Below are 27139 nucleotides of genomic sequence, written 5' to 3'. Positions count from 1 at the left end.
TGTGATTTGTGTGTATTTGTGTTTGTGTATGAGACAGAGAGTATGCGCTCTGCGTTTTTTTTTTAAATTATTATCATTATTTTGTCTTATTAACTTTGAGAAAATAAAGAGAGGCTGGTGAAGAGGAAATGACTGTTTACAGCTGCTATAACGAGTGACAACAGGAGCTCACCTGCTTCACAACATTAAATCTCATCTCATCTCATTATCTCTAGCCGCTTTATCCTTCTACAGGGTCGCAGGCAAGCTGGAGCCTATCCCAGCTGACTACGGGCGAAAGGCGGGGTACACCCTGGACAAGTCGCCAGGTCATCACAGGGCTGACACATAGACACAGACAACCATTCACACTCACATTCACACCTACGCTCAATTTAGAGTCACCAGTTAACCTAACCTGCATGTCTTTGGACTGTGGGGGAAACCGGAGCACCCGGAGGAAACCCACGCGGACACGGGGAGAACATGCAAACTCCACACAGAAAGGCCCTCACCGGCCATGGGGCTCGAACCCAGGACCTTCTTGCTGTGAGGCGACAGCGCTAACCACTACACCACCGTGCCACCCACAACATTAAATGTAACTATAAATGGATAAAAATATGACGTGATGTTCTTTATGAATAAAAAAAATTGCAATCATTGGTGAGTTGAAAAATAAATTTAACTTTTAATTACAGATAATGAGATCCTAATGTTCTTTCACACTTGGCTTTATTTGTCACCATGACAACACTTCTATCAGCTGTAGCTAGTGCTGGTTAACTAATTAACCTCGCTTACTCTACAGATTAGATTATTATTCACAGTAATGCAGATGAAGTAATGATTGGTGTAACTCTGGTGATGATGAGACTGTTTGCCTTCACTGAAGCTTCGGAGCTGTGTGTGTGTATTTTAATATTTAAACACTGTGTTCCTGTATTTATAATCTCTCTGCAGGTAGATACCCGAGGGAATGGGTGTGTTTTTGTACATGAAGGGATGGGAGAGAGAGTGGAGGAGGAGGAGGAGGAGGAGGAGGTGGCAGGTAGCTCAGGTGAGACACAGGTGAGGATTCTCACCAACTCTCTGCACTCGTCTCCGAGCAGTGGGAAAGCTGCAGCTCATCATGGTGTAGTATGGTTCTGACAGACGGACTATGTTCTGGAGGCCCAAAATGCTTTGGATGCTCTGTGCCTGGTTAGTGGTGCTGTTTTCCTCCATCGCCAGAGGACACAACATACTGGAACAAGGTGAGACACAAACACTGTATTTTCTAATGTAATTACACTCCACTCTCATAAACACTTTTTTTTTTTTGGGGGGGGGGGGAGGGGGTTGAGTCTCTGAGTCTCAACTCTCAGTATGCTGGAATTATTGGTTTGTTCTCATCAGGAGTCATTTTCTGGAATTTTCCCCGTGCCTGTCGAGACAGAAACAGTCTAAATGAAATGAAATCAGCTACAAATCCAATCCAAGAAATGTACATTTTAGTTTGCATTTAATTTAACATCGAACCTTGTGCTTAACCCCTGATACTTATCCCATAGTCATGTTTCCGTGTTACATCAAACATCCCAGAAGCTCAGAAGGACTGCAGAAGATTGTGATTAAAAAAAAAAAGATTCTGATTAAATATGAATAATATGATCATGCTTTTACAAAAGAGTGAAATCTAACTCCTTCATGTGTTTCGTTTGTTCCAGGATACACCCTCTCATCATCAGGGTACCATGTATGTCCCGGGATCGAGATCGTTCCCATGACTACCGTGATCTCCAGTCAGAGCGCTTACACCCAGATGACACCGTGTGGCGGATGGCTGCCATGGAAAATGTGTAACGTCACACGTTACAGAACCGTGTACCAAACTCGGGTCGTTAACTGGGAGAAAGAGGTGATAAAGTGCTGCGAAGGCTACGAGCAAGTGGGCAGTTACTGCGCTCTCGGTGAGTGAGGAGCAGAAATAAAATACAGAAGTGTGCCAAAATGACCACTAGGGGGAGGTGTGGAGGAAGACGTCTTTGCTTCCGAATTAAACTTCGCTAACGTAGCTGAACACTGCAGTGATGCTTAGAGGAGTCAAATTATTTCTACTCTTAGAAATAATTTTGCGAAGTATTTTGTCGTTTCATATCAAGTGATTCTCAAACAAACCTGTAAAATCATGAATTAAGGACAATTAAGAGAAAGCTACTCATCCGATAAAAGGAGGAGGAGTTAGTGTGTGTCTATGGTAACTGAGGCCCTGCAGTAGCTGAGCTGCACTACTGGAAGATTTAGTGCATTTCACTCTTTCACCGTTGAGTCATCTTTTTTGTAATTTCAACTCTGTTTGCCTTTTATGGAGTTTTGTGGGCGTGGTTTATTTTGTTTTTGCTCACTGAACAGATGAACCCTCCCAGTGATGATGTATGATTACATGGGATTTAATGTCATTCTCTTTGAAGAAAATTATAATATCATACCACTGAGTTAGGACAGGGGCGGCACAGTGGTGTAGTGGTTAGCGCTGTCGCCTCACAGCAAGAAGATCCTGGTTCGAGCCCCGTGGCCGGCGAGGGCCTTTCTGTGCAGAGTTTGCATGTTCTCCCCGTGTCCGCGTGGGTTTCCTCCGGGTGCTCCGGTTTCCCCCACAGTCCAAAGACATGCAGGTTAGGTTAACTGGTGACTCTAAATTGAGCGTAGGTGTGAATGTGAGTGTGAATGGTTGTCTGTGTCTATGTGTCAGCCCTGTGATGACCTGGCGACTTGTCCAGGGTGTACCCCGCCTTTCGCCCGTAGTCAGCTGGGATAGGCTCCAGCTTGCCTGCGACCCTGTAGAAGGATAAAGCGGCTAGAGATAATGAGATGAGATGAGTTAGGACAAATATTAGGGTAATAATATTACACATTTATTTTCTGGCCCTGATTGAGATACTTACGCTTCTGTGCACCTCAGATTCACGCCCTAAATTTTAGAGTTTTGAACAGTGTTTTTTTTTTTTTCAGCCCGTAACAGAAGTTCAGAGTTCACAGCTAAACCTGGAGTTTGTCCGACGCATCCTGTCTTGGGATCAGGTTCACGGTGTCACTGGGACACGGACTGTCCTGGCCGGCAGAAATGCTGCCAAACAGAAAACCGGACACTCTGTGTGGAGCCTCAGACACACGGTGAGAGATCTGCAGCACCACATGCCACACTGGGTGGAAATAATTTGCTCAATAAATAAGAGTAACTGTCTCTCCAAATGAGGAGTATATTTTTAAATACAGTACATGTTGTTTTTGTTTTCAAATACATTCCTGTGACAATATCATAAGCCATGATAAAATGTTAAGCAATTTATCGCAATCTGAATGTTCATATCATCACATATCTATGTTATCCTGATCTGCAGGGCTTTTTTATTGTTTCTCTTTGTTGTTAGTGAACATGAGTTCATGGCTGAATGTAACAATAACCGTGAAAGCAGCGTACAGTTTGGTGAACACGAACACAGGGATCTTCAATCACACACGCCTGCTGCACTCAGTGGTGTGTATTATAATCATCAGATGATCTAATATCTAATGGAGAATCTCCAAAATATATTTCCAGACTTTAACCCTGTGTGTGTGTGTTGTAGGTGACAGGAGCTCTGAGCTCTCTGCAGGTCTCTGTGTGTCACGAACGCTCGTGGTCTTCAGGATGGTTCAGTACGTCCTCATGTCTGCTACTCGGCTCGTCCCAGCTCCTGTCCTTAACCGACGTCTCTGGCGCACTTCTGGTCCTGCTGGAGAACATAGAGGAGGTGACGGCTGTGGACGTCAGGGGTATGTGTGTGTGTGTGTGTGCGCGTGCATATGTGTGTGAGACTGAGAGAGATTCATTTTTGCAGGAACATTGTGATTCAGCTTCCCTTTTATCCTCATGAATCAGATGAGAATATTTCCTGATCGCTCTCCAGCTCTCATTAAATGTACTCCATCTCTGAATCTGTATGTTGTTTTTAGTAGAACGAAATCTTTGTGTGTGTGTGTGTGTGTGTGTGTGTGTGTGTGTGTGTGTGCATGTGTGTGTGCGCAGATGTGGATGAGTGTGCCACACCCGTGCTGAGGGAGTGCTCTCCCCAAGCCTACTGCAGTAACACTCCGGGCTCCTATAACTGTGCGTGTACTGCTGGATTTGCAGATGTTCAGCCCAGCAGGCCAGGAACACAGTGCAAGAGTAAGTAACACAACATATCCTCATGATCCTTAACGTCCCATGTTATGCTCCGCCCCTTGGAATTCTTTTGGGTAAATAGTGGAACTATCTATTAATAAACAAAATAGCATCACTACATAACTTCGTCTCCAGAGGGTCAGCTGTCCCAGTGGCCCAATGTTCCAAAGTACACATCAGACATATCTGCAGCTGTGTGTTTTCACCATGGCTTCCCTCTGGAGCAATCCAGCTGATGGCCAAAGTGTGCACCTCTGGAGGTGAGGTGGGTATATGGCAGTGTGGTTGAAGCAGGTCTGCTCTGATGCATTACACTGGTCCACCAGTCTGGTCTGGATCAAACCAGTTAAACTAGTATGGACAACCTGGACACTGTCCAACCAGAATCCTTTTTTAGTCTCTGTAGTAACCTCTGCATGTGGGTTGAGGAACTGGACCTGGTGATGTAATCTTGTGGTAACAAAAAAGTCCTGAGAAATTCAACTTGGTGATAACATTGACACAACGATGATCCACAGCCATGTTGCTGTCTTATTTCTTCATAATACATTCATATATCTTCTTCCCCTTCTTCTTAAGGCAACTGATTACTGTGCTTGGATTTGACTGATGGAGAGTTCAGTCGGTTCACTGCTTCTTTCTACTTCCTGTAATTCTCATCATATCATCCAAATAACTCCTTAGCTCATCATTTGTTGCCTTTTTGCTTCATTACCAAAGATCTCTCAACACTTCTTGCGTAGTTTCTTCCTTTCTCGATGCTATAGCTACACTCTGCCTTCTTGTCCATTCTTTAGTGGGCTTGCAGGTTATCCTTCCCGGAGGTGGATTTCATAGAAGTGAACTTTCCTCTCGCCAAATCTTCGATTCTGTCAGCAAGAACTTGTTTGAAATAAATGTCCTCAACAATGAGTTTTAATCAGTGCTCCGTCTACATCTCAAGGGTCTCATTAGATAACTCAACACAGTCTTGTTGATGTGGTTAACCATCAGTAGCTGGCAATCCCAATTGGTGAATCAATTCCTGGTGGTGGATCTAAAGTGCTTCCCAGTTGAACCCTTAGCTGCATCCTAATTTCCACACCACTTACTCTTCCTCATCACTTGAAATGTTCGCTGCTTGTGTGGAATAGGCTTTAATCTCCATGCTTCACTCATGGCCTGGATCAGCATGGCTGTGAGGCTAAATTCTTATTGTCTTGTAAGGACAAGGCACTGCTAAGATCTGCTGCACTTTCTGTCTGTAGGTCAGCCAGAGTACACATGGCTTGTTTGTGTTGACTTTGGGGTGACTTCTCAGGCTTTAAGGAATCCTGGAGGTTCAAGTCCTGGAACTGTCTTCATGATTCATTCATGGATTTTCAGCACTTATGGCACCACTGGTTGAGGAGATTTATCTGTTCTGAATGAGTAGTTGATTGCTGAGGGTTCTCATTGCTGTGCTGCATGTCTGTGCACTCTTTTTGCCCCTCTCACATCCATCTTGCCAGCAGCCAAGGATCGGTCACCTTCTTCCAGGAGCAGAGTTACCTCTCCTGGCTGACACTGAAACAAGATACAGCTGAGCAGTTGTGGGTTAAAGGTTAGAGAAGGGTCAAGAACACAGCAGTCGCAGTTGGGTGATGCTGGGATTTAACCTCACAACCTTCTGCTCTGTAAAGAAATTTCCCTTAACTTTGACCTTTCCGCTGTTCATGTCCCTTTTTTCTGAATCGTAACACATCCCATTTGTCACATCCAATATGGAGGACAGAAATCCATTTTATGGGATTTTATAAATACTTATAAAGAAGGAGCACCAAATGGGAAAAAATGAGTGTACCTGTAACTATAAACTTGCAGCAGCAAAGTAATAAGGATATTGATAATGACTTCTTCAATTCTTCATTTCACACGGAAGCTTTCATACACACTTGATTTGATGGCATCATCAGCTACACCTCTCCACTGAACACTCCACTGTTTATGTTTACTTTTTAGAGACCTCCTCCTCCTCCAGTTGGAACGTAATCAGCTTTGGGCCTCTGAGGAAACATAGTCCGCAAATTATCTCCACTACTTTGTCTACTACGACATCCACAACCACTATCTTCAACACTTCCTTCACTGTTCCACCTGCTGCTACTCCATGCAGCTCTAATTCCAGCTTGATTCCTGTGCTCAGTACGTAACTCCTAATATCCTTGATTTTTACATTAACACAGTCATTCTGAAGGAAAACGGTCATGCCTTCTTGTACAGGAAAGCGTTCTTGCGTCAGGAGCTGTGCATTTCACTTTTGTCCATGTTGATCATCATTCATGTTTGTCAATTTAGTTATCAAAGAGATTATATTTGTGTGTTTGTGTCGCAGGTATTCCTAAGATCGCCAACCTCTGGGCCAAAACCGTCACAAGCTCCTCCTTCACCCTACTGTGGGACATTCCCTCTCAGATCAACCTCACGTCAAGCCTTGTTCTGTTCCATGGGACTCATCAGCTGGGCTCCTGGGTAACGACGGCCTCCAATTGGACATGGATCAACCTTCAGCCTGGGGTTCTGTACACCGCTCAAGTGGCCCTGTGTATGTGTGGTTACTGTGGGAATGCCACTGAGCTGAAGGTAAAGACAGGTATGTGGAGCAGAGAATTACAGCTTCCTGGCCCTCGTCCATTAAAGGACCAATAAGATTCCCATTAGGTACTGATAACCAGGGACATCATTTTTATACAATGGCCAAATTATAAACATGTATTCATGATATGAATTTTAAAGAGTCTTGAGAGCGAAGACTGCTATAAAACATTCATGTTTTCTGATTGTAGATGCACAGATTCTCAAAGCGGTTGCCCGAATAACCAACGTAAACTTCACTGAGGCGCTGCTGAACCCAAACAGCGAAGAGTACAAGATGTTTATTGAAAAAGTCAGGAATGAGGTACAGACTGTCTCCGTAGGAAACAGGTCTCTATGTACAATAATCGAGTTATTGGAATCACTACGATAAATAAAATCAGAGGAAATAAAATAAATACATTACACTTGGTTGATATTCCTCTATTCTTGGTGATGATGCCAGCTCACTAGCTTTAGCTTTATCTATCTTACAAGAAAATAGGCTTGTGTAATACTCTCTTTGCTTGATGATTTTTAACAATGACAATAATTGTTGTGTTTTAATATATTACAAGGAGATACATCACCATCTCGGTGCACAGCTTGACACTATAATATGCTATTTTTGTCCATATCATTCATCCCTACTGAATAGATAGATATTATGATATCTCTTCCTCCTATCCTTCCACAGACCCTTCATTCTCTTCCTTCCTGGATCCTGGAGTTGGTTTTCTCTGGGAAAGTGATAGTTTTAATCACACAACTGTCTCCAGGCAGTGTTGTGGTCACGTTCAGCCTTGTGTTCCTTCCTGACATCATGCAGGACATCGAAAGCATCGCCAATATGCTGATGGAGTCCCTGCAGAACAGCACACAGTTCACCGTCGACCCAAACGGCACTAAGATCATGGGTATCACATTTTAGCAGTACATACACTCATAGAAGATGTAGAAACCTTAAGAATCCTTGAAGAACCCTCTTTTAAGCTAAGAGTTCAATTAAACTTTAAACACCAGACAGATCCTAAGTATGAAGAAGAAAATGATCACGAATAATCTGGAGTTTATTGTTTGGAGCTATACCACACACGTACTCAGTTAATACACAGACTTTAAGGGCTGAATTTTTGAAACATGGAGAACATCAGAGAAGATGATGCAGCTTGTCTCGAGGAGTGAATATTTTGTGGATAAAATGAGGAATGAAATTTAAGTTCCTCTGCAAATATAGCAGATGAGCACACAGTCAAGCTTCATGGGCATGTTTTCTCAACAGGGGAGCGCACTGAATTAACAAAAATATTGGCATTAATCAAAACAGCAAATTAAACATGTGATAAGATCACCTAAATCCTGTGCACACATTCTGAGTTCATGAGCTCCATTTACGGTAGTATCTCATGGCTTCATTAAGTTGTGCATGCTGTCGAAGTAATTCCTGAAGTACAATATACAGTATTGGCAATTTACTAGACTCCTGTTAGATGTTTATTTTAATCCTTGCCATCTTCTCAGCCATAGTAGTCTTTTTTTATTTTTAAATTGTCTCTTGCTTTTATTATTTATTACATTACATTTGACAGAAAAGAAAAAAACGAACCTGCTTCCTCAGTCCACGTAACCCGACTCTGAATACCAGGAACTTTCCCTAAGTATTGAAGAAACTTTAACAACCCTTAGAAAAAGGGTTCTTGAAAGGATTTGTTGGATGATAAAAGGTTCCTAGCTACCAAAAAAGGGTTCTACATGGAACTATTTTGAATAGGAAAATGCTTTGTTGTAGGTTTGTATGTAGAACCTTAAAGGGTTCCCCCAGACGGACAACTGAAGAACCATTGGACTGTTTTTTTTTTAATTATGAGAATGATGTTTGAGAAATATAAATGAAGAATATCCCAAGACGTGTGTGTGTGTGTGTGTGATATGAAGTGTGTTTGATATGAAGTTTGTGTGTTTCATACAGTGGTGCTTGAAAGTTTGTGAACCCTTTAGAATTTTCTGTATTTCTGCATAAATATGACCTAAAACATCATCAGATTTTCACACAAGTCCTAAAAGTAGATAAAGAGAACCCAGTTAAACAAATGAGACAAAAATATTATACTTGGTCATTTATTTATTGAGGTAAATGATCCAATATTACATATCTGTGAGTGGCAAAAGTATGTGAACCTCTAGGATTAGCAGTTAATTTGAAGGTGAAATTAGAGTCAGGTGTTTTCAATCAATGGGATGACAATCAGGTGTGAGTGGGCACCCTGTTTTATTTAAAGAACCAGGATCTATCAAAGTCTGATCTTCACAACACATGTTTGTGGAAGTGTATCATGGCATGAACAAAGGAGATTTCTGAGGACCGCAGAAAAAGCGTTGTTGATGCTCATCAGGCTGGAAAAGGTTATAAAACCATCTGTAAAGAGTTTGGACTCCACCAATCCACAGTCAGACAGATTGTGTACAAATGGAGGAAATTCAAGACCATTGTTACCCTCCCCAGGATCCCTCCCCACCCTCCCCAGTGGTCGACCAACAAAGATCACTCCAAGAGTGATGTAATGTATGTAATGGTCGGCGAGGTCACAAAGGACCCCAGGGTAACTTCTAAGCAACTGAAGGCCTCTCTCACATTGGCTAATGTTAATGTTCATGAGTCCACCATCAGGAGAACACTGAACAACAATGGTGTGCATGGCAGGGTTGCAAGGAGAAAGCCACTGCTCTCCAAAAAGAACATTGCTGCTTGTCTGCAGTTTGCTAAAGATTACATGGACAAGCCAGAAGGTTATTAGAAAAATCTTTTGTGGATGAATGACACCCAAATAGAACATTTTGGTTTAAATGAGAAGCATTATGTTTGGAGAAAGGAAAACATTGCATTCCAGCATAAGAACCTTATCCCATCTGTGAAACATGGTGGTGGTGGTGGTGGTAGTATCATGGTTTGGGCCTGTTTTGCTGCATCTGGGCCAGGACGGTTTGCCATCATTGATGGAACAATGAATTCTGAATTATACCAGCAAATTCTAAAGGAAAATATCAGGACATCTGTCCATGAACTGAATCTCAAGAGAAGGTGGGTCATGCAGCAAGACAACGACCCTTAGCACACAAGTCGTTCTGCCAAAGAATGGTTAAAGAAGAATAAAGTTAATGTTTTGGAATGGCCAAGTCAAAGTGCTGACCTTATTCCAATGGAAATGTTGTGGAAGGACCTGAAGTGAGCAGTTCATGTGAGGAAACCCACCAACATCCCAGAGTTGAAGCTGTTCTGTACGGAGGAATGGGCTAAAATTCCTCCAAGCCAGTGTGCAGGACTGATCAACAGTTACCGCAAACGTTTAGTTGCACTTATTGCTGCACAAGGGGGTCACACCAGATACTGAAAGCAAAGGTTCACAGATGTGTAATATTGGATCATTTTCCTCAATAAATAAATGACCAAGTATAATATTTTTGTCTCATTTGTTTAACTGGGTTCTCTTTATCTACTTTTAGGACTTGTGTGAAAATCTGATCATGTTTTAGGTCATATTTATGCAGAAATATAGACAATTCTAAAGGGTTCACAAACTTTCAAGCACCACTATATAATACAAGGTGTTTTCCAGACCGTTACTGTCTGCTTGTTTGTGCAATGAGGTGCATGTTAATGTCAGTTCCTCATTATCAGATGTCAATGAGTGCATTCTGGGTGAGGTCGACTGTTCCCCGTGGGCCAACTGTGAGGACACGTTTGGTTCGTACACCTGTATGTGTCACTATGGTTACACTGATGCAAACCCCGCGAGGCCAGGACGCACCTGCCAAGGTACAGCAGCAGATCATTTACCAAGCTTTCACCTTCCAAATTTCCATTTATAGCCAATGGAAACTTTAAACTGACAGCTGAGAGTGTCTTTAATTTGAGAAAAAAACATCTTCATTTCTTTGAGATGTGCGTACATCTACTTTGTTATTTTTGTAATTGGAAATGTTGACATTTGTATGTCTAACCTGGAAAGCAACTGTATGATTTCGACAGTGGAAATGGCACAGAACCATCAGCAAAGTCAACATTTCTATCGGATGTGTCAGTAAATTATAAAGAAATGGCACAATATGACTCAAATCACCATAATTACACTTTATATCTGCTGCTAACCCAACTTCAGTGATTCGGCTACATTTGTAAATGTCAGGAGTGTGTCATTTTTAACTCTAAAAATTTCCCTTTTCTCTGATTATTGCTTTCTACATTCTGAAAATGGCATCAAATATCATGAATTTAAGCAACAAATGTTATACTTCCAAGGCATTTGACTCAGTTAGGGGCGTGGCCTAACATATGAAGTTGGATTTTGTTATGCTAGAAGTAATTTGGATAAGAAAATAGTTCACATTTGAACTATTCTGCTATTTTGCGATAGTGTTCACAATGTAATGGTAAAGAAGAAGGATAGCACCTTATGATTGTTGATTTGCTAATCACTAAATTAGCATCCACATTATTTTATCTTGTAGCCAGTTATGTTGGTTATTGGAGTGAATATACAATATTCCTATTATATAGATTTATTTCATATGATTAGCAGATGAGAGAAATAAAAACTAGCACAGAGATTCTGTACTTTGTCTGAGGTTTGGCGTAGTTACATTCACACCAGATTTATTTCCAGGCTCTTTCTACTTAAACTGATGTACATCCATCTTCCATTTTTTTATCCATTTCCAGCCAACAGTGTGACAACTTCCACTTCTTCTCCAAACACCCCAAGTCCATCTACAATGGTAATCTCGACATTATTCAGGACGAGCTCTCTCACAACTACAACCATGACCACATCCATTCCTACCATGATTGAAACCACATCATCATCATCATCTACATCCACAGACTCCATATCTGTAACGCAAGGCATCAATGCAACAGTCACTTCATCAACAGTAGTGCTATGTCCTAACAAATCCACTGAATTAACAACCACACCATCCACCACTACTTCTTCTACACCACTGTTCACCACTTCCATCACCCAATCCACTGAAACAACAGCTTTAACCTCCACTATATCTGCACCAACTTTGACCTTCCTCTCCTCCACGTCACAAACATCTCCAATGGAGTCCATCACGGTGGAGTGCGGACTCGGGTTCATGGTCATATACGTGTCACGAAATTTCTTGGAGCTGAAGCACATCTCTGAGTCCTCACTGTACCTGGGCATGCCCAACTGTAACCTGACTGAGAGGAACACCACCCACGTCAGCTTCTACATGGTCTGGGGAATGTGTGGAACACAACTAGGGGTAAGTGCAAAAGATATCTCCCCCCCCCCCCCCCTCCCCCGTTCTCTATAGCAGTGGCAGCTAAATGCCCATTTTAGAATACCTTTGCCATCTTATAATTATTATAACAATTATAAAATATTGAGGAAAATGATCCAAAACATGTCTCTATGCTTGGGCATCAAGAAACTTTAAATACTAAATGTAAAGTAATGAGGCATCTAGTAAGGAATAAATCACTTTATTTGGTGCTGTTACAGGAAAATAATCCACAATAGTGTGGGGTGATGAAGTGAAGTTACTGTTACCAAGCTGAAGTTGATGATATTCCTATAACAGCATGTCCCCAAGGCGATGATTCTTGATTCTTCTTTTAGTAAAGCTATTTGCCAACAGTTAAATATTGTGTGGAGCATCCACTGTATACACCCCTGTGAATGAGCTTTTAATGAGTGCATTCATATAAACCTGCACTACTGTCAGAGCTGCTGTTCTAGGAAATTAATCAACACCTTCTGCCCAATCAGAATCCAGCATTCAACAAAATGTCTCAAAATAAAGTCATAAAAAGTCATGTGGGAATCAAGTTAAGCAATTACGTAAGACAAAAATCCCAAGCAAACTTACAAATCTCATCTCATCTCTCATCTCATTATCTCAAGCCGCTTTATCCTGTTCTACAGGGTCGCAGGCAAGCTGGAGCCTATCCCAGCTGACTACGGGCGAAAGGCGGGGTACACCCTGGACAAGTCGCCAGGTCATCACAGGGGTGACACATAGACACAGACAACCATTCACACTCACATTCACACCTACGGTCAATTTAGAGTCACCAGTTAACCTAACCTGCATGTCTTTGGACTGTGGGGGAAACCGGAGCACCCGGAGGAAACCCACGCGGACACGGGGAGAACATGCAAACTCCACACAGAAAGGCCCTCGCCGGCCACGGGGCTCGAACCCGGACCTTCTTGCTGTGAGGCGACAGCACTAACCACTACACCACCGTGCCGCCCAAACTTACAAATGAACATCAAAATTATTATTAAAATAATTACAGTATTGTGCATGATGAATATCATGGTGTATTGTATAACTGATTATCGCTTGCTCTTTACCAAAAAGAATCCTTTTCTGCATTTTATAAAAGGTGTTCTATACAATTTAGGAAATTCATATATGATTAAGAAATTCATGAAATAATTCAACTGAAAAAAAAAAGGCTGCAGTGATTTCATTGCATTCACTTGAGGATAAAAATTTCAATTTGCAAATATAAAATTTGCACATTCATAGAACCTGAATTTGGGGGGGTCAGGGGTTTGTAGGTGTTTTTTTTTGTGGAACAGCCACATGAAGTTTTTTGCAACAGTACTGGATTAAAAACTAAAATTAAGTATATGCTCTTGTTATTAATTAATAACATAAGAAAATAAAAAAAATGAACACTTTATTAGTCCAATAAAATTGGTTTTATATCAAAGAAAGTGGACAAGGGCCACATTATTTCGTCCACACCGCACCTACTGACCATGCTGTACATGTTCTGATTATTGTTTTATTTTTATTCTCTTTTTTCCAGAATAACAGCCAGAACAGCACAGTGCAGGTCACTCTGTATAGCATGGAAGCTCAGCTCCAGGTTCCTGTCATCTGCACCTACATCAACAGTTTTATCATCTCCACAGGAAACAGTTCCTCCGGGTACTACACTGCCATGGCAACCGCATCCTCCCCTGCTGCTGAGCTGCTGAACACACTGATAGGCTGTAACCTTTCCTGTAGTACTGAGCAGTACCGATTCCCAGCGTGGCCCTTTATATTTTAGTGCATCACAACTCTAAAATTTTATATATATATATATATATATATATATATATATATATATATATATATATATATATATATATATAATATTAACTGCTGTGTCTGTTATTGTGTATATGACAAATAAACATCTTGAATCTTGAATTTATTTCTGTCTTTGTTCAGGTACAATATGACTAACAATGTGACCAGTGTGGTGGAGGGATCTGGAATGTACCAGGTGACAGTGCGATTGTTGAACGGGACGTACCCTCTGCCTCAGAACTACACCCTGTCCCCTGAAGATGAGGTCATCATTGAGGCGGGGCTGAACTCCAACTTGTCGCAGATTAAAGTGGTCATTTATAAATGCTGGGCCAATCCCAGCAACAACCCAGCCGAGCTGCCCAGCATAGTCTTCCTGGAAAACGGGTCCGCACTGAATCTACTGCACACATCTCACCTGTCTGTCTGACTGCTTGTCTGACTGTCTGTCTAACTGTCTGTCTGACTGCTTATTTGACTGCTTGTCTGTCTGTCTGTCTGACCATCTGTCTGACTGCTTATCTGACTGTCTGACTATCTGTCTGTTTATCTGTCTGCTTGTCTGTGTATCTCTATGACTGTCTGTCTTTCTGCCTGTCTGTCTGACTGTCTGTCTTTCTTTCCCTCTCAAGTAAGAAATGCTTGGCCCTTTTTGCTCATTCACTATTTTTTGTTCTGCACTGAACTACCTTATTTTGCTGCACTTTGTCCAAACATTTTAATCTTTATATATTGTCAAATTTCATCCTTCTTTTTCATTCTTATTTATTTATAAACAGAGTTCTTTTCCTTTTATTTATCTCTGTAAATAATTTTATGATTGAATATATATTTCAAAAATGAATGTAAGTGAACTGTTTTTTTTTTTACTTTTTCTTTCTTACTCTCTGAAAGAAAATGTACGCACTGCCTTATTTTACCTTATCACATTTTTAATTTTATCCTTTACTTTTTGTATATTTCCAAATATTTTGGCTTTTTTCTCTTTCTTCTTTTAATTAAATGTATAATGCACATTTTACGCTTTAATTATGCCTTGAAAATGACATTAACTTAGACCCTTTAATAACAGTTTAAAGCTTTATTTTTCTTTGTACTATAATAATTATACATACATACATATATATATATATATATATATATATATATATATATATATATATATATATATATATATATATATATATATAATTAAATTATAATTATATATGTACAAAAATAAACATAAAGCAATAAAATCATACATAAATAAATCAAATTGAATTGAAACTATTATATAACAAATCATCATATAAATTATCAATAATTAAAATATCTGAATTAATATACATGAATATCAATTAATTGATTTAAAAGAAAAATAATTTAAAAAAATGAATGGGTAAACTAAAATATTGACAATAAATTAACTAAATATAAAACAATATTATTTATTTAGATATTTGTATACATCTCTTTCTCTATCTGTAGTTGTCCTGTCCCCGACAAAAACATCAAGGTGCTGGAGAATGGTGAATCCACTCGCTCTCTGCTGGCTGTAAATCTTTACCATCTGGTGGAATTTGAGATCATGTACCTGCACTTTCAGATCCATATCTGCATCGAGACGTCCACAGCCATGTGCCGCCCTGTGAGTTTATTCACACCTTTCATTTGGGATTAATTCACATTCATAACGATAATAATCATCACACAGGAAACTGTCCATGTGACTCTTCTGATGTAAGAATTTCAATCAATTTTAATTTCAACTAATTTTAGCAGAGGCTTCTTTAATTGTTGTTGAAATATTGGAACCTGACTGACATTGCCATTAACTGTCACATTAATACATTGTGTGTCAGCAGAACAGCATGAGATGGCTGTTTTATTATTGAATTACTCTGCATTAGGATTGTAACACGGTTGCCCGACTGGCGAAAACCTCCAGAGGTGCTAACACGGTCGGAGTAGCTACAACCTCATATGGTCCTCTACTGAAGCCGCAACTGGGTGAGGAGCTCATCTGTCACATTCACTCTACTGTGTTTAATAATCCACGGCTATAAATCAGTATGGAATGTCAAGATGTGAGAGTTTAACAAAGTCCACAGGTTTAAATTAATGCACTCACTCGAATATGTTATTGCTTGTTAACACTCAGACACCGGTATTGGTAATAAGTGCTCTTGTGTCCAACTTTGTTGGTGAGCTTGCTACCTAAGTTTGTATCACTTTGTGTCAGAGACATCCAAGCTTTATTTCATCCCCCAGCATTAGATATGTCAGGGTTAGTATGGTTCTGGTTACGCTAGTTAGCATGCTACTATTCTTAAGTAGTGATCTCATGATTTGTCTCACCGCTAACGGGAAAACAATGTCAATCCAGCGGCAGAGTGTACATCCCTGCTGCTAATGCTTATTTATGAAAGACTGCAGTGTACTGTAGGCTGTAAACGTATCCATGTTTTCCCTGTCTCACAGAGATTTGTCATTTTTCTGCATGACAAAAATAATCTAACATGAGGTTAGCTAGCTCAGGGCTAGCATGCAAATAAATAAATTCATCTCATGCCAAAACATTTGCTCAGTCTTTGACAATCTCATGCTAAATAAGACTTGAAAGCTTGTATCTTTGCTCATGTATCTCAGCAAGCTTGTAATAAGTTATGTATATTATGTGCTTATGTCATGTCGATTACACACAAACTCTACATTCAAACACATAGCGAACAATGTCAAAGTCCCTCCCGTGCCAGGACCTGGTCTTCCCAGGCAGTCTCCCGTCCAAGTACTAACCAGGCCTTTTAGGCGATCTCTGTTTCTATAGCCCTTGGCCTCTCACCTATTATGTAGCTAGGGTTAGAGTGGGGGACCAGTCCTCTTGTAACCTACTCGTATTGCACCATGCCTCGCCAGATGGCAGTAGGTACCAATTTTTATGATGGTCTTTGGTATGACCCGACCCAAGAGGCGGACACACTAACCACTAGTTCAACTTGCAGTTTGCAAACAACGTATATGGCCTGAAAAGCCAAACACGTTTTTTCCGAAAAACTAAAACTTTGTTATTCTTTTTGTTATGCTAAAGTTCATCTCCGATGTCACAATAAATAAAACTAGACAGTCATACCTGTGTAAAATCCTGTGTTATTACTCTACCCTATCAGTCGATGTGTTTCTTTGGCAACGTACTCACGTCAAATTTACGACAGTGGCGTAAAAGTGAATTACACTCTGCAACTGTAGGGGGAGTCCGAGAGCAAAAAAATACCAATTCTCACATCATGGGGCTTGAAGTAACTTATATAAGTTTATGTCACATTTATGGAAGGAGTCTCCAATGTCAGCACTTTAGTCAAAGTCAAAGTGAACTTTATTGTCAATCAGACCATGTAACAGAATTACACAGAGGATTGAAATTGCATTTCCCCAAACTCCAAATGTGCAGTATTACACATCATATAACAGTCAGAGGTAAAGCTGTAACTTTTCTGACTGTCACAGTCCGGTCCAGTCCATCCATGCCTTACATTGTGGGACTTCCATGCCAGCTCCAGGCTAGATCCAGGCCAGGAATTCAGTCCTGCCTTGCTGAAGGCCATTTCTTGAAGTGGCACTCCCATACCTGCTACCACTCCTCTCCCATCAGCCAGGGCTTTTTAAGAACTGTTTGGAGCTACTCCATTTGCCAGACTGTCTCTAGTAGAGTTTCCTTGCCTCGCTACAACCCTTTGGTATTGTGTCTTCTTGATTCCCCCTGCCTGAATTATTCCTTGTTTTTTGTCTAAGTTTTCTGTCCAGTTTTTTGCCCCTATTTTACCTGCCTGTTCTTTTGGATTGTGTTTTTGCTTCCTCTGCCTGGATTTCCCTTGTCCCTGTGTTCTTTGGTTTTTGTGAAGATTTTTCTGTCCTGTTTTTGTCCCTGACTATGCCTACCTGCTCCTCTGTGTTTTTGACCTCCTGGCCTGTTCTTTGACCACTGATTTTTGCCTGAGCCCCACTGTACCTCTGCCCTGTACTTCATTAAAGAAGTTTTTCTCTGTACACTGCCTGTCTTGAGTCTGCTCTTGGGTCCTCACTTCACCTCAGCTCGCCATTTCTGACAGCACAGTCTGGCCAACATAGGCCCAGCAGATTTCGCCCAGCTAAGAGCAGCAGTGCAAAAACAGGGAGCTCTCCTTGGGACCCACCAACAAGACATCCAACAGGTGAACCAAAACCTTGTTGCCATTTCTAACACTCTCAATCTTCTTGCCACTCAGCTACAACAGGTTCAAGTCACATCTGCTCCTACACAACCCCCTCCGCCTATCGCTCTCCCTGCTCCAGCCCTCTTCATACCCCTTTTCCACCAAATTAGTTCCAGGGCTGGTTCGGGGCCAGTGCTGGTGCTGGTTCACAACTCGTTCAACTTGCGAGCCAGCTGAGAACCAGTTTGCTTTTCCATAGCTCGCGGTGCTAAGGGAAGCCACGTCATTACGTCGCTGTATACGTCAGTTACGTTGCTACGTTTGCATAAACCTTGGCGCGAATATCGAAGCAAAAACAACAACAACAATAATAATGGATGACTTCGCATTTGTACAGCTGCAGCTTCTTTCACGGTCTTGTTATTGTTGTTGGTCTTAACAACAACCCCCCCCCCCCCCCCCCCCCCCCCCCCCCGCTGACGTAAGTGGTTCTTTCCTCTGGACCGCTTTCCTCCGGTTTTTCTGGTCCAGAGCCAGTTCTTTGTTCAGTGGAAACAGAAAACCCGGTTCCAAACTAAGCACTGGCCTCGAACCAGCCCTGGAACTGCTTTGGTGGAAAAGGGGCATCAGAGAGCTGAGACTTCCCACCCCACAGCCATATGATGGAGAACCAGGTACCTGCCGATCATTTTTATCTCAATGCTCGCTAACCCTTGAGCTTCAACCACTGGCCTTCCCCACAGAGCGTTCCTGAGTGGCCTACACCATCACTCTCCTCACTGGCAAAGCTAGGGAGTGGGGAACAGCTACGTGGGACGCCAATGCACCATGCTGTGCCAGCTTCAAGAATTTCACAGAGGAGATGAGGCGAACCTTTGACTGCTCTCTGTCTGGCAGAGAGGCAGCAAGAGAAATCATGGGGCTGTGGCAGAGCGCCCAGTCCGCTTTTGACTATGCAATTGAGTTTCTTACTTTGGCAGCATCTTGTGGCTGGAATGAGAATGCCTTGTTTGATACATTTTTGAACAGGCTGTCAGACTCCATCAAGGATGAGCTGGTCTCACGAGAACTGCCACCTGATCTCCCCGGCCTCATGGACCTCGCCAGTCGTATTGACTCCCGGATCAGACAGTGGGTGAAAGAGAGAACTCTGACTAGTCTTGCTCCCCCTCAGCCCCCCCATTCCTTCCACTGAGCCAATGCAGGTAGACCGAGCCCGCATCTCACCTGAGGAACGACAGTGCTGTCGGGATATGAGGGCATGTTTTTATTGTGGACAGCTGGGGCACTTCTGCCAATCTTGCCCTCTAAAAGGAAGAGCCCACTAGTGAGTTTAGGGGCCCTGGTGGGCAATGTCCAGAATCTGCCCCCTACTGGTCGACCTCTACTCCCAGTGGTCATTATCCATGGCAATCAGCCCCACGACCTCCAGGCACTCATCGATTCAGGGGCTGACAGAAACCTGATCTGCTCGATCACTGCCAAGCGCCTGGGGATTCCACTACTGGCTCTGAACCCGTCCCTCACTGTCCTGACCCTTAATGGTACTGGTCTGACCATTGTCACCCATAAAACAGCCCCGGTCACCTTAAGAATTTCTGGCAACCACTTTGAATCCATCCAGTTTTTTGTCATGAGCAATCCCCATGTGCCCATAGTTCTTGGTCTGCTCTGGCTAACTCTACATAGCCCCCACGTCAACTGGACTAACAACACCATTTTAGGATGGAGTCAGTTCTGTTTATCATCATGCCTGAGATCTGCCTTCCCTCACGCCGAGCTGCTCCAGCCCACCAGCCTCCTGAGTATAATGACTTAAAACCTGTGTTTAGCAAGTCTGAAGCTGTTTCCCTTCCTCCCCATAGGCCCTATGACTGTGGAATTGACTTTCTCCCTGGGACTGCACCACCTAAGGGGCGACTTTACTCTCTCCTTCTGAAAGGCAAGCCATGGATAAATACATCACTGAGTCCTTAGCAGCTGGAATTATTCATCCCTCCTCTTCTCCTGCAGGGGCAGGATTCTTTTTTGTGGAGAAGAAGGACAAATCCTTGCACCCTTGCATTGATTACCGGGGGCTAAATGACCTCACCATCAAGAACCGTTACCCCTACCTCTCATATCTATGGCATTTGAGTTACTCCAGGGAGCCCAAATTTTCACCAAGCTAGATCTGCATAATGCTTACCACCTCGTGAGGATCAGGGAAGGGGATGAATGGAAGATGGTGTTCAACACTCCCACGGGCCACTACGAATATCTTGTGGTTCCGTTCGGCCTGACTAAGGCTCCCGCGGTTTTCCAGGCTCTTTTTAATGATGTCCTGAGGGACTACCTTAACCTTTTTGTTTATCTGGACAATATATTGATTTTTTTCCCGCTCCCTTGATGAACACCGCATCCACATCAGGCAGGTCCTTCAACGACTCCTGGAAAATAAACTATTTGTTAAGGCCAAGAAATGTGAGTTTCATAGAAGTTGTGTCTCCTTTCTGGGTTTCATTATCTCCCCCACACAGATTCAGATGGACCCCCTGAAACTCAAGGCAGTTGCTGACTGGCCCACTCCATCCTCTCAGCGAGAACTCCAGTGGTTTCTTGGGTTTGCGAATTTCTCCAGGCGATTCATCAGGAACTTTAGTACGGTGGCTGGGCCCCTCACGGCTCTAACTTCCACCAAGGTCCCTTTCAGCTGGGGGGAAGGGGCCGAGAAGGCATTCTCCAAACTCAAATGAAGGTTCACGTCAGCACCTATGCTCACCATTCCAGATCCATCCCGGCAGTTTGTGGTTGAGGTCGATGCTTTGGAGTCAGGGGTCGGGGCCATATTGTCCCAAAGATTGGCTAGTGACAACAAGCTTCATCCTTGCTCCTTCTTCTCTCGTTGGCTTTCCCCCTCTGAGAGAAACTACGACGTTGGCAACAGGGAACTGTTGGCCGTTAAACTGGCCTTGGAAGAATGGAGGCATTGGTTGGAGGGGTCAGACCTTCCCTTCATCATATGGACTGATCACAAGAACCTCAAATACCTCAGGACTGCCAAGTGCCTCAATTCTCGTCAGGCCCGATGGTTTCTCTTCTTTTCTCACTTCAAATTCACACTTTCCTTCCGCCCAGGGTCCAAGAATGGTAAGCCCGATGCCTTGTCCAAAATGTTTACTCCCCTCCAGGAGGAATCGACCTCCCCTGAGACCATCCTTTCTCCACATTGCCTGGTGGGGGCCGCTCTGTTAGAGGTGGAAACCCTGGTTCAGAAGGCCCATGAGCAGGACCCAGGGCCCAGTAATGGACCCCCTAACCATCTTTTTGTTCCTGTTTCTGTGCGGGCACAGGGGTTGCAGTGGGGTCATGGTTCCAGAATGGCATGCCACCCAGGAGCAGCCCAGACTCTGGCACTCATCCGACAACGTTTTTGGTGGCCATCCATCAAGGAGGCTGTCCAGAGGTTTGTGGCAGCCTGCGACATCTGCGCCAGGAACAAGACCCCCCCCCCCCCCCCGCCGCCAGCCTGCTGAGACCCCTTCCTGTTCCCCACCCGTCCTGGTCACACATAGCCCTGGATTTCATCACAGGACTCCCTAATTCAGGTGTCAATACTTGTATCCTCACTGTTGTCGACCGTTTTTCTAAAGTTGTTCATTTTATCCCTCTGCCCAAGCTTCCCATTGCCAAGGAGACCGACAAATTGCTGATACTCCATGTTTTCTGTCTACACGGACTCCCCTCAGACATCGTATCAGACTGCGGACCCCAGTTCTCTGCCCAATTCTGGAAGGCTTTCTGTAAACTCATTGGTGCTTCTCACAGTTTGTCTTCAGGTTTTCACCCTCAGACACATGGACAGATGGAAGAAGCCAACCAGGAGCTGGAAGTGGCTCTCAGATGCATGGTGTCCAAGGATGCTGCCTCCTGGAGCAAGACCCTTCCTTGGATAGAATACGCTCACAACTCCTTACCCACCTCTGCCACAGGTCTTTCCCCCTTCCAGTGCTCTCTGGGTTACCAGCCACCACTCTTCCCTGTCCAAGAAGAAGTTGCCGTGCCCTCCACTCAGGTGTTTGTTCACCACTGCAGGAGAACGTGGGCATTGACCAGGAAAAAGCTCCTACGTTCTGTCAAGATGTTTAAAGAGGAAGCCGACAAACATCGCTCGGCAGCTCCCATCTATCAGGTGGGGCAGCAGGTAATGCTCTCCAGTTGCCACCTGTCCCTCAAGACTGTCTCCTGCAAATTGGCTCCCAGGTTCATAGGACCTTTCCCCGTCTCCAAGGTAATTAATCCCTGCTCTGTAAGACTGTCTCTGCCCATAACCATGCGCCGTATTCACCCATTCCCCCTGCCTGAATTATTCCTTGTTTTTTGTCTAAGTTTTCTGTACAGTTTTTTGCCCCATTTTACCTGCCTGTTCTTTTGGATTGTGTTTTTGCTTCCTCTGCCTGGACTTCCCTTGTCCCTGTGTTCTTCGGTTTTTGTGAAGATTTTTCTGTCCTGTTTTTGTCCCTGACCGTGCCTACTTGCTCCTCTGTGTTTTTGACCTCCTGGCCCATTCTTTGACCACTGATTTTTGCCTGAGCCCTACTGTACCTCTGCCCTGTACTTCATTAAAGAAGTTTTTCTCTGTACACTGCCTGTCTTGAGTCTGCTCTTGGGTCCTCACTTCACCTCAGCTCGCCATTTCTGACACTGACATCTTCAGGACAGAAGAATTTACGCTGTTTTTGCGGTTTCTCTGGAACATGCTGAACAAGCTGCATTTTTTTTGTCTAATTAACTTGAAGAGGGAGAAATAAGAGAGACTAGTGAGGGAAGGAATGTTTATAGCTGCTATAATAGAAGTGACGACAGGAGCGAACATTAAATGCAATGATAAATAAATTATAAACAAGTGTCATTTTTCAATAGATTAAAAATTACTTGATGTTCAAGGAAAATAAGCAAGTGTGTGTGTGTGTGTAGTGATACTGCAGGAAGCGGTGTGGAACATGCGCACTATTGGCTTCATCCTCTTGGCGTTGGGCTTGTGTGTGCTGGCGCTTGGAATCGCGGCTGTGGTGCTGTTTTTCAGGCGCAGGATGGGAAACTACAACTTACAGTTCAAAAACTACAACTTCCAGTTCAAACCACGTGAGGAGAACTTCACCTACCACGTCTTCAACACCTAAAGACCTTCAGTCCTGTACTCACTCCATCACTGTCCTTCATTTACTCTGTTTATATAATCCAGAACAAGCTGCAGCTGAGCAATATTTACATCATCTTATCGAACATGCTTCCTCTTTCAATGGTGTTGATTTTAATTCGCCTGTTTTTTTCTTTCCAATTTAATCTCTCTCGGCTCTCTCGTTGTATTTTAATCTCTTTTTAATCTCATCCGATTTCCTCTGCATGTTCCTCAGGTATAATTCCTCTGCTGCACGAATGTAAATAAGCAATATGAACTTATAACAGTATCATGTGTTAAAAACAAAGTGATATATGATTTCAATCATGATTTTATTTTGATGATCATCACTGCTATAATATAGAATTCTATTTTGCATACTCATTGTTCAGAGTTGAATAGAGAACTGTATGATTCATTCAGGTCAATAAATCTAATCAGTTCAAAGAACCTCTGGGTGAAAGTGTTTCACAGAAAGATACAGTGCAGAAATCTGCATTTTTTTTCCGATTTCCTTTTTGTAAAAACAGGAAGCAATAAAGTGGTAAAAGAACACGTTACAGCTTTACCAGCACTAGAGGACACTGTTGGGTTAAAAGTGTGTGTGTGTGTGTGTGTGTGCACCCACCCACAATCCTGCAGATGGTACCCTCTAAGTCTCAGGAGAATGTCCACACACACACACACACACACACACACACACACTTTTCCAGGAGGTGATTCATTCAGTGTCTTTGTTGAGCAAAGGCAGAATGTCTCCATGGTAACAGCTTGAGAGAGAGCAAGAGAGAGAGAGAGATTTCTGAGCTCTGAATAATTCAAAAGATCAGGAACAAGATGGATGGTTGATGGACACACACATACACAGTGGCCTCTAAGAGCAACAAACAAATCAAAAGCACAGCAGTAAATCTGCCTGCAAACACACCAGCATGAACTCTAAAGGGAAAGGGGCGGGCCTTATTGAACATCACACGCTCACTGCTGATTGGACACATTTTTCATCCCTGACTGACATTTACTCTTTCCTTTCTTTCACAGTCACACATGAGTACAGGTTCGTATTTCCTCATCCACACATTTCCTCCACCATGTCCTTGGTGTCTCTCAGACTGACGCACCTTGCAGCCAATCAGCAGCGAGCACGTGATGTTCACGAAGGACCGCCCCTTTCTGTTTTTGGTCGTGCTGCTTCTCATAACCTCTGATCAGGACAAACAAAAGTAAACACATCATCAAAAATGGAAGTCCTACTCAGAGATTTAGGAAGGTTTCCTCAACCCTGATCAGCACACGACGTCATGACAACATGGCCGCTCACACTGTGAGCAAATATTTTACAGACTTTACAGGAGTATTTACCTGAGATCGCTCAACAGAGACACGTTTGTGTGATAAATCTATAACACTGACCCTGACCTTTAAATTTGCTGTTTGGAGATATCATAAATGCTTGAAAATGTTAGCGGGCTAGCTTGGCGCTAACAAAACACACGCTTTACTGGGTTTTTTTTTCTTTCCTGTTTTGTATTTTGAACATTAGAAAATTTCATAATACTAAGTTCAGACTTCCAACTTCCAAGTTAAATCAAATGAAGCATGAAGCAGTGTTGTTGCATTTCCTGGTAAATATCTACACAAAGCTGCTATGTATATTGAGGTTTTTCACCTGACGTCACAGGGTCATGTGACGCCCCAGTGTCTGCCATTTTGAAGGTCAAGCTACATACTAACGCTGCAGACAGAGAGGGAGAACCAGCTTGAAAAAAACGTGTTACAGACACCGGATCCAGTGTAAATAGCTGCCGGAGCGCGCTCCGGCTTGCTCCCCCTCAAATTAAGCAGCACGCTCCGGCTTGCTCCCGGAGTGCTCCGGCTTGCTCCCGGAGTGCTCCGGCCGAGGTTCCGGAGCTCGCTCCGGCTTGCTCCCCCTCAAATTAAGCAGCACGCTCCGGCTTGCTCCCAGAGTGCTCTGGCCGAGGTTCCGGAGCGCGCTCCGGCTTGCTCCCCCTCAAATTAAGCAGCGCGCTCCGGCTTGCTCCCGGAGTGCTCCGGCCGAGGTTCCGGAGTGTGCTCCGGCTTGCTTTCCTTCAAATTAAGCAGCGCGCTCCGGGAGCAAGCCGGAGCGCGCTGCTTAATTTGAGGGGGAGCAAGCCGGAGCGCGCTCCGGCAGCTATTTACACTGGATCTGGTGTAAGTAGCTGCCGGATCATAATTACAGTAAACTAGTAAATCCAGTAAAGGAAAAACTTGAGACTGAAAGGTTTTAACAGTCATCCAAATGACTGAACGTAAACATTGCTACAGTAACATACCAGCTGCTATGTTGTTGACATTAGCTAGTGCTAACAGCTAGCTGCTAGTACACTGCTACAACACAGACACCGACCCTAATAATACAGTTCTTGGTCATTGCCTGGTAACAGCAAATTTATAACGGGCCATGTCTCAACAGACTAAGAAGTTATTTCAATGACATTTGATAACATTTTGTTTATCCTGAGGACCGAAAGTAAATGAAAATGTGAACAAACCTTAGCTGTAATAAGATGGCGACCACCGGCTCCAGGGACGACCCGCTGATGTAGGCATGTTACCCAGCCTGACACAAAATATTTGTAGGCATCCAAACTCTTATATGCTTTCAGATCAATACCTGTGTATGGCGATGGGTTTTTAACGACATAGGTATACAGATCATGTGGGCCGAAGTCAGGTAAAGACGAGGGCTTTGTGTACTTCCGTACATCAGTGAACAATCCTGGTGGAAGCAGGTAAACGTCGTTCTCTAAGCCTGCTAACCTCAATTTTTGCAAATACCTCTCCCTCTGCTCGCCCTGTAAATGCCCTACGTCGCTGGATAGTGAAGGTGTTTTCTGCATCTCGCTCCTTTTTCTTTTATGTTTTTCATTTGTCGCCTTCCTCGCATTCAACCTGATTCGAGCCGTGACGTCCAAAATGGCAGCCTAACGATGCATCACATGACTTGGTCACGTGGGTGAAAAACCTCAATTAGCCAGCAGCATGCTATTCATCCAGTTTTGCTAAGCATTTTCCCTCGCGCTCTGTCTCGCTCATTGTGACTAAACACTGTGCCAGTTTCAGTACTGTTATGAAATATGCTAGCTACAATTAGCTTGGTAGTGAATAGCTAGCTAGCGAAGCAGGATATAGGGTGACGGTGTATATCAGACAAGCTTGGATTTTCTTTGCTAATTAATAAACTTCACAAGTTAGCAGGTTAGCGAGGAGAATGGATTTTTTTTATTGAGAAAACAAAACCCCAAGCAAATCCCAAATCTCCTCAGTCCTCTCATTACACTCTGACAAAAAGGAACTCTTGTATTCCTAGAGCCGTATGTCCTCATGGCCACACCATGTTTCCTGTTTGTAACCATGGAAACACTGTAGAGTGTTATTATGTGTGGGTATACACACTTCCTGTGCAGGCAGGATGAGATCTAAATGAACACTAGACTCAGAGATAATTTGCTCATTTCAATGTGTTTATTCACATGATGGCATTTTATACAGTGATGATGTACATTAAGGAAGCACTTCATGGTGTTGATGGCGTCTCTCTCTCTCTCTCTCTCTCTCTCTCTCTGAGATATGAACAGTGTTATTCAAACCCTTAGCACCATTTTAACCTTTGCAAACAGTCTGTGCAGAAAATAATCATCATAACTTTATTATAAGGAAGCTCTGGAGTGCTTTTTATAATTATAATATACTACACACAGTCTATATATACATACAGTACGTTAATATTCCGACATGTGCTTCAGTTCTCACCTGAAAGAAAACCATTTCTATTACAGAGACCATAATCAGCTGAGTGGAAGGGTCACGGGGAGAAAAGTGTGTGTAGGTGTGAAGCAGAAGGTGATTGTGTGTGTGTGTGTGGTTTGTTTTCATCTGGAT

At 43.0% G+C, this 27139-nt stretch overlaps 1 protein-coding gene across 2 annotated transcripts; it reads left to right on the top strand.

Annotated features, from left to right (window-relative positions):
• Nucleotides 1-994: 994 nt before the first annotated feature.
• umodl1 (uromodulin-like 1) lies at nucleotides 995-23551 on the top strand. 2 transcript variants are annotated; one of them, XM_060909332.1, is made up of 17 exons: nucleotides 995-1235; nucleotides 1689-1931; nucleotides 2974-3135; nucleotides 3393-3499; nucleotides 3591-3777; nucleotides 4031-4171; nucleotides 6149-6331; nucleotides 6522-6779; nucleotides 6973-7085; nucleotides 7458-7677; nucleotides 10437-10574; nucleotides 11478-12052; nucleotides 13614-13735; nucleotides 14024-14269; nucleotides 15353-15512; nucleotides 15775-15874; nucleotides 23011-23551. In XM_060909332.1, exons 1-17 carry the CDS (start codon nucleotides 1142-1144, stop codon nucleotides 23214-23216), a joined length of 3255 nt encoding a protein of 1084 aa, XP_060765315.1. In that variant the 5' UTR covers nucleotides 995-1141; the 3' UTR covers nucleotides 23217-23551. The 2 variants fall into 2 exon arrangements, with proteins under 2 accessions (XP_060765315.1, XP_060765316.1); XM_060909333.1 differs by lacking the exon at nucleotides 6149-6331.
• Nucleotides 23552-27139: the final 3588 nt, after the last annotated feature.

Source organism: Neoarius graeffei, chromosome 25, assembly GCF_027579695.1.
Source record: "Neoarius graeffei isolate fNeoGra1 chromosome 25, fNeoGra1.pri, whole genome shotgun sequence".
NCBI classification, from domain to species: Eukaryota; Metazoa; Chordata; class Actinopteri; order Siluriformes; family Ariidae; genus Neoarius; species Neoarius graeffei.
Note: the sequence above shows the minus strand (reverse complement) of the source record. Positions and strands in the feature narration are given on the sequence as shown.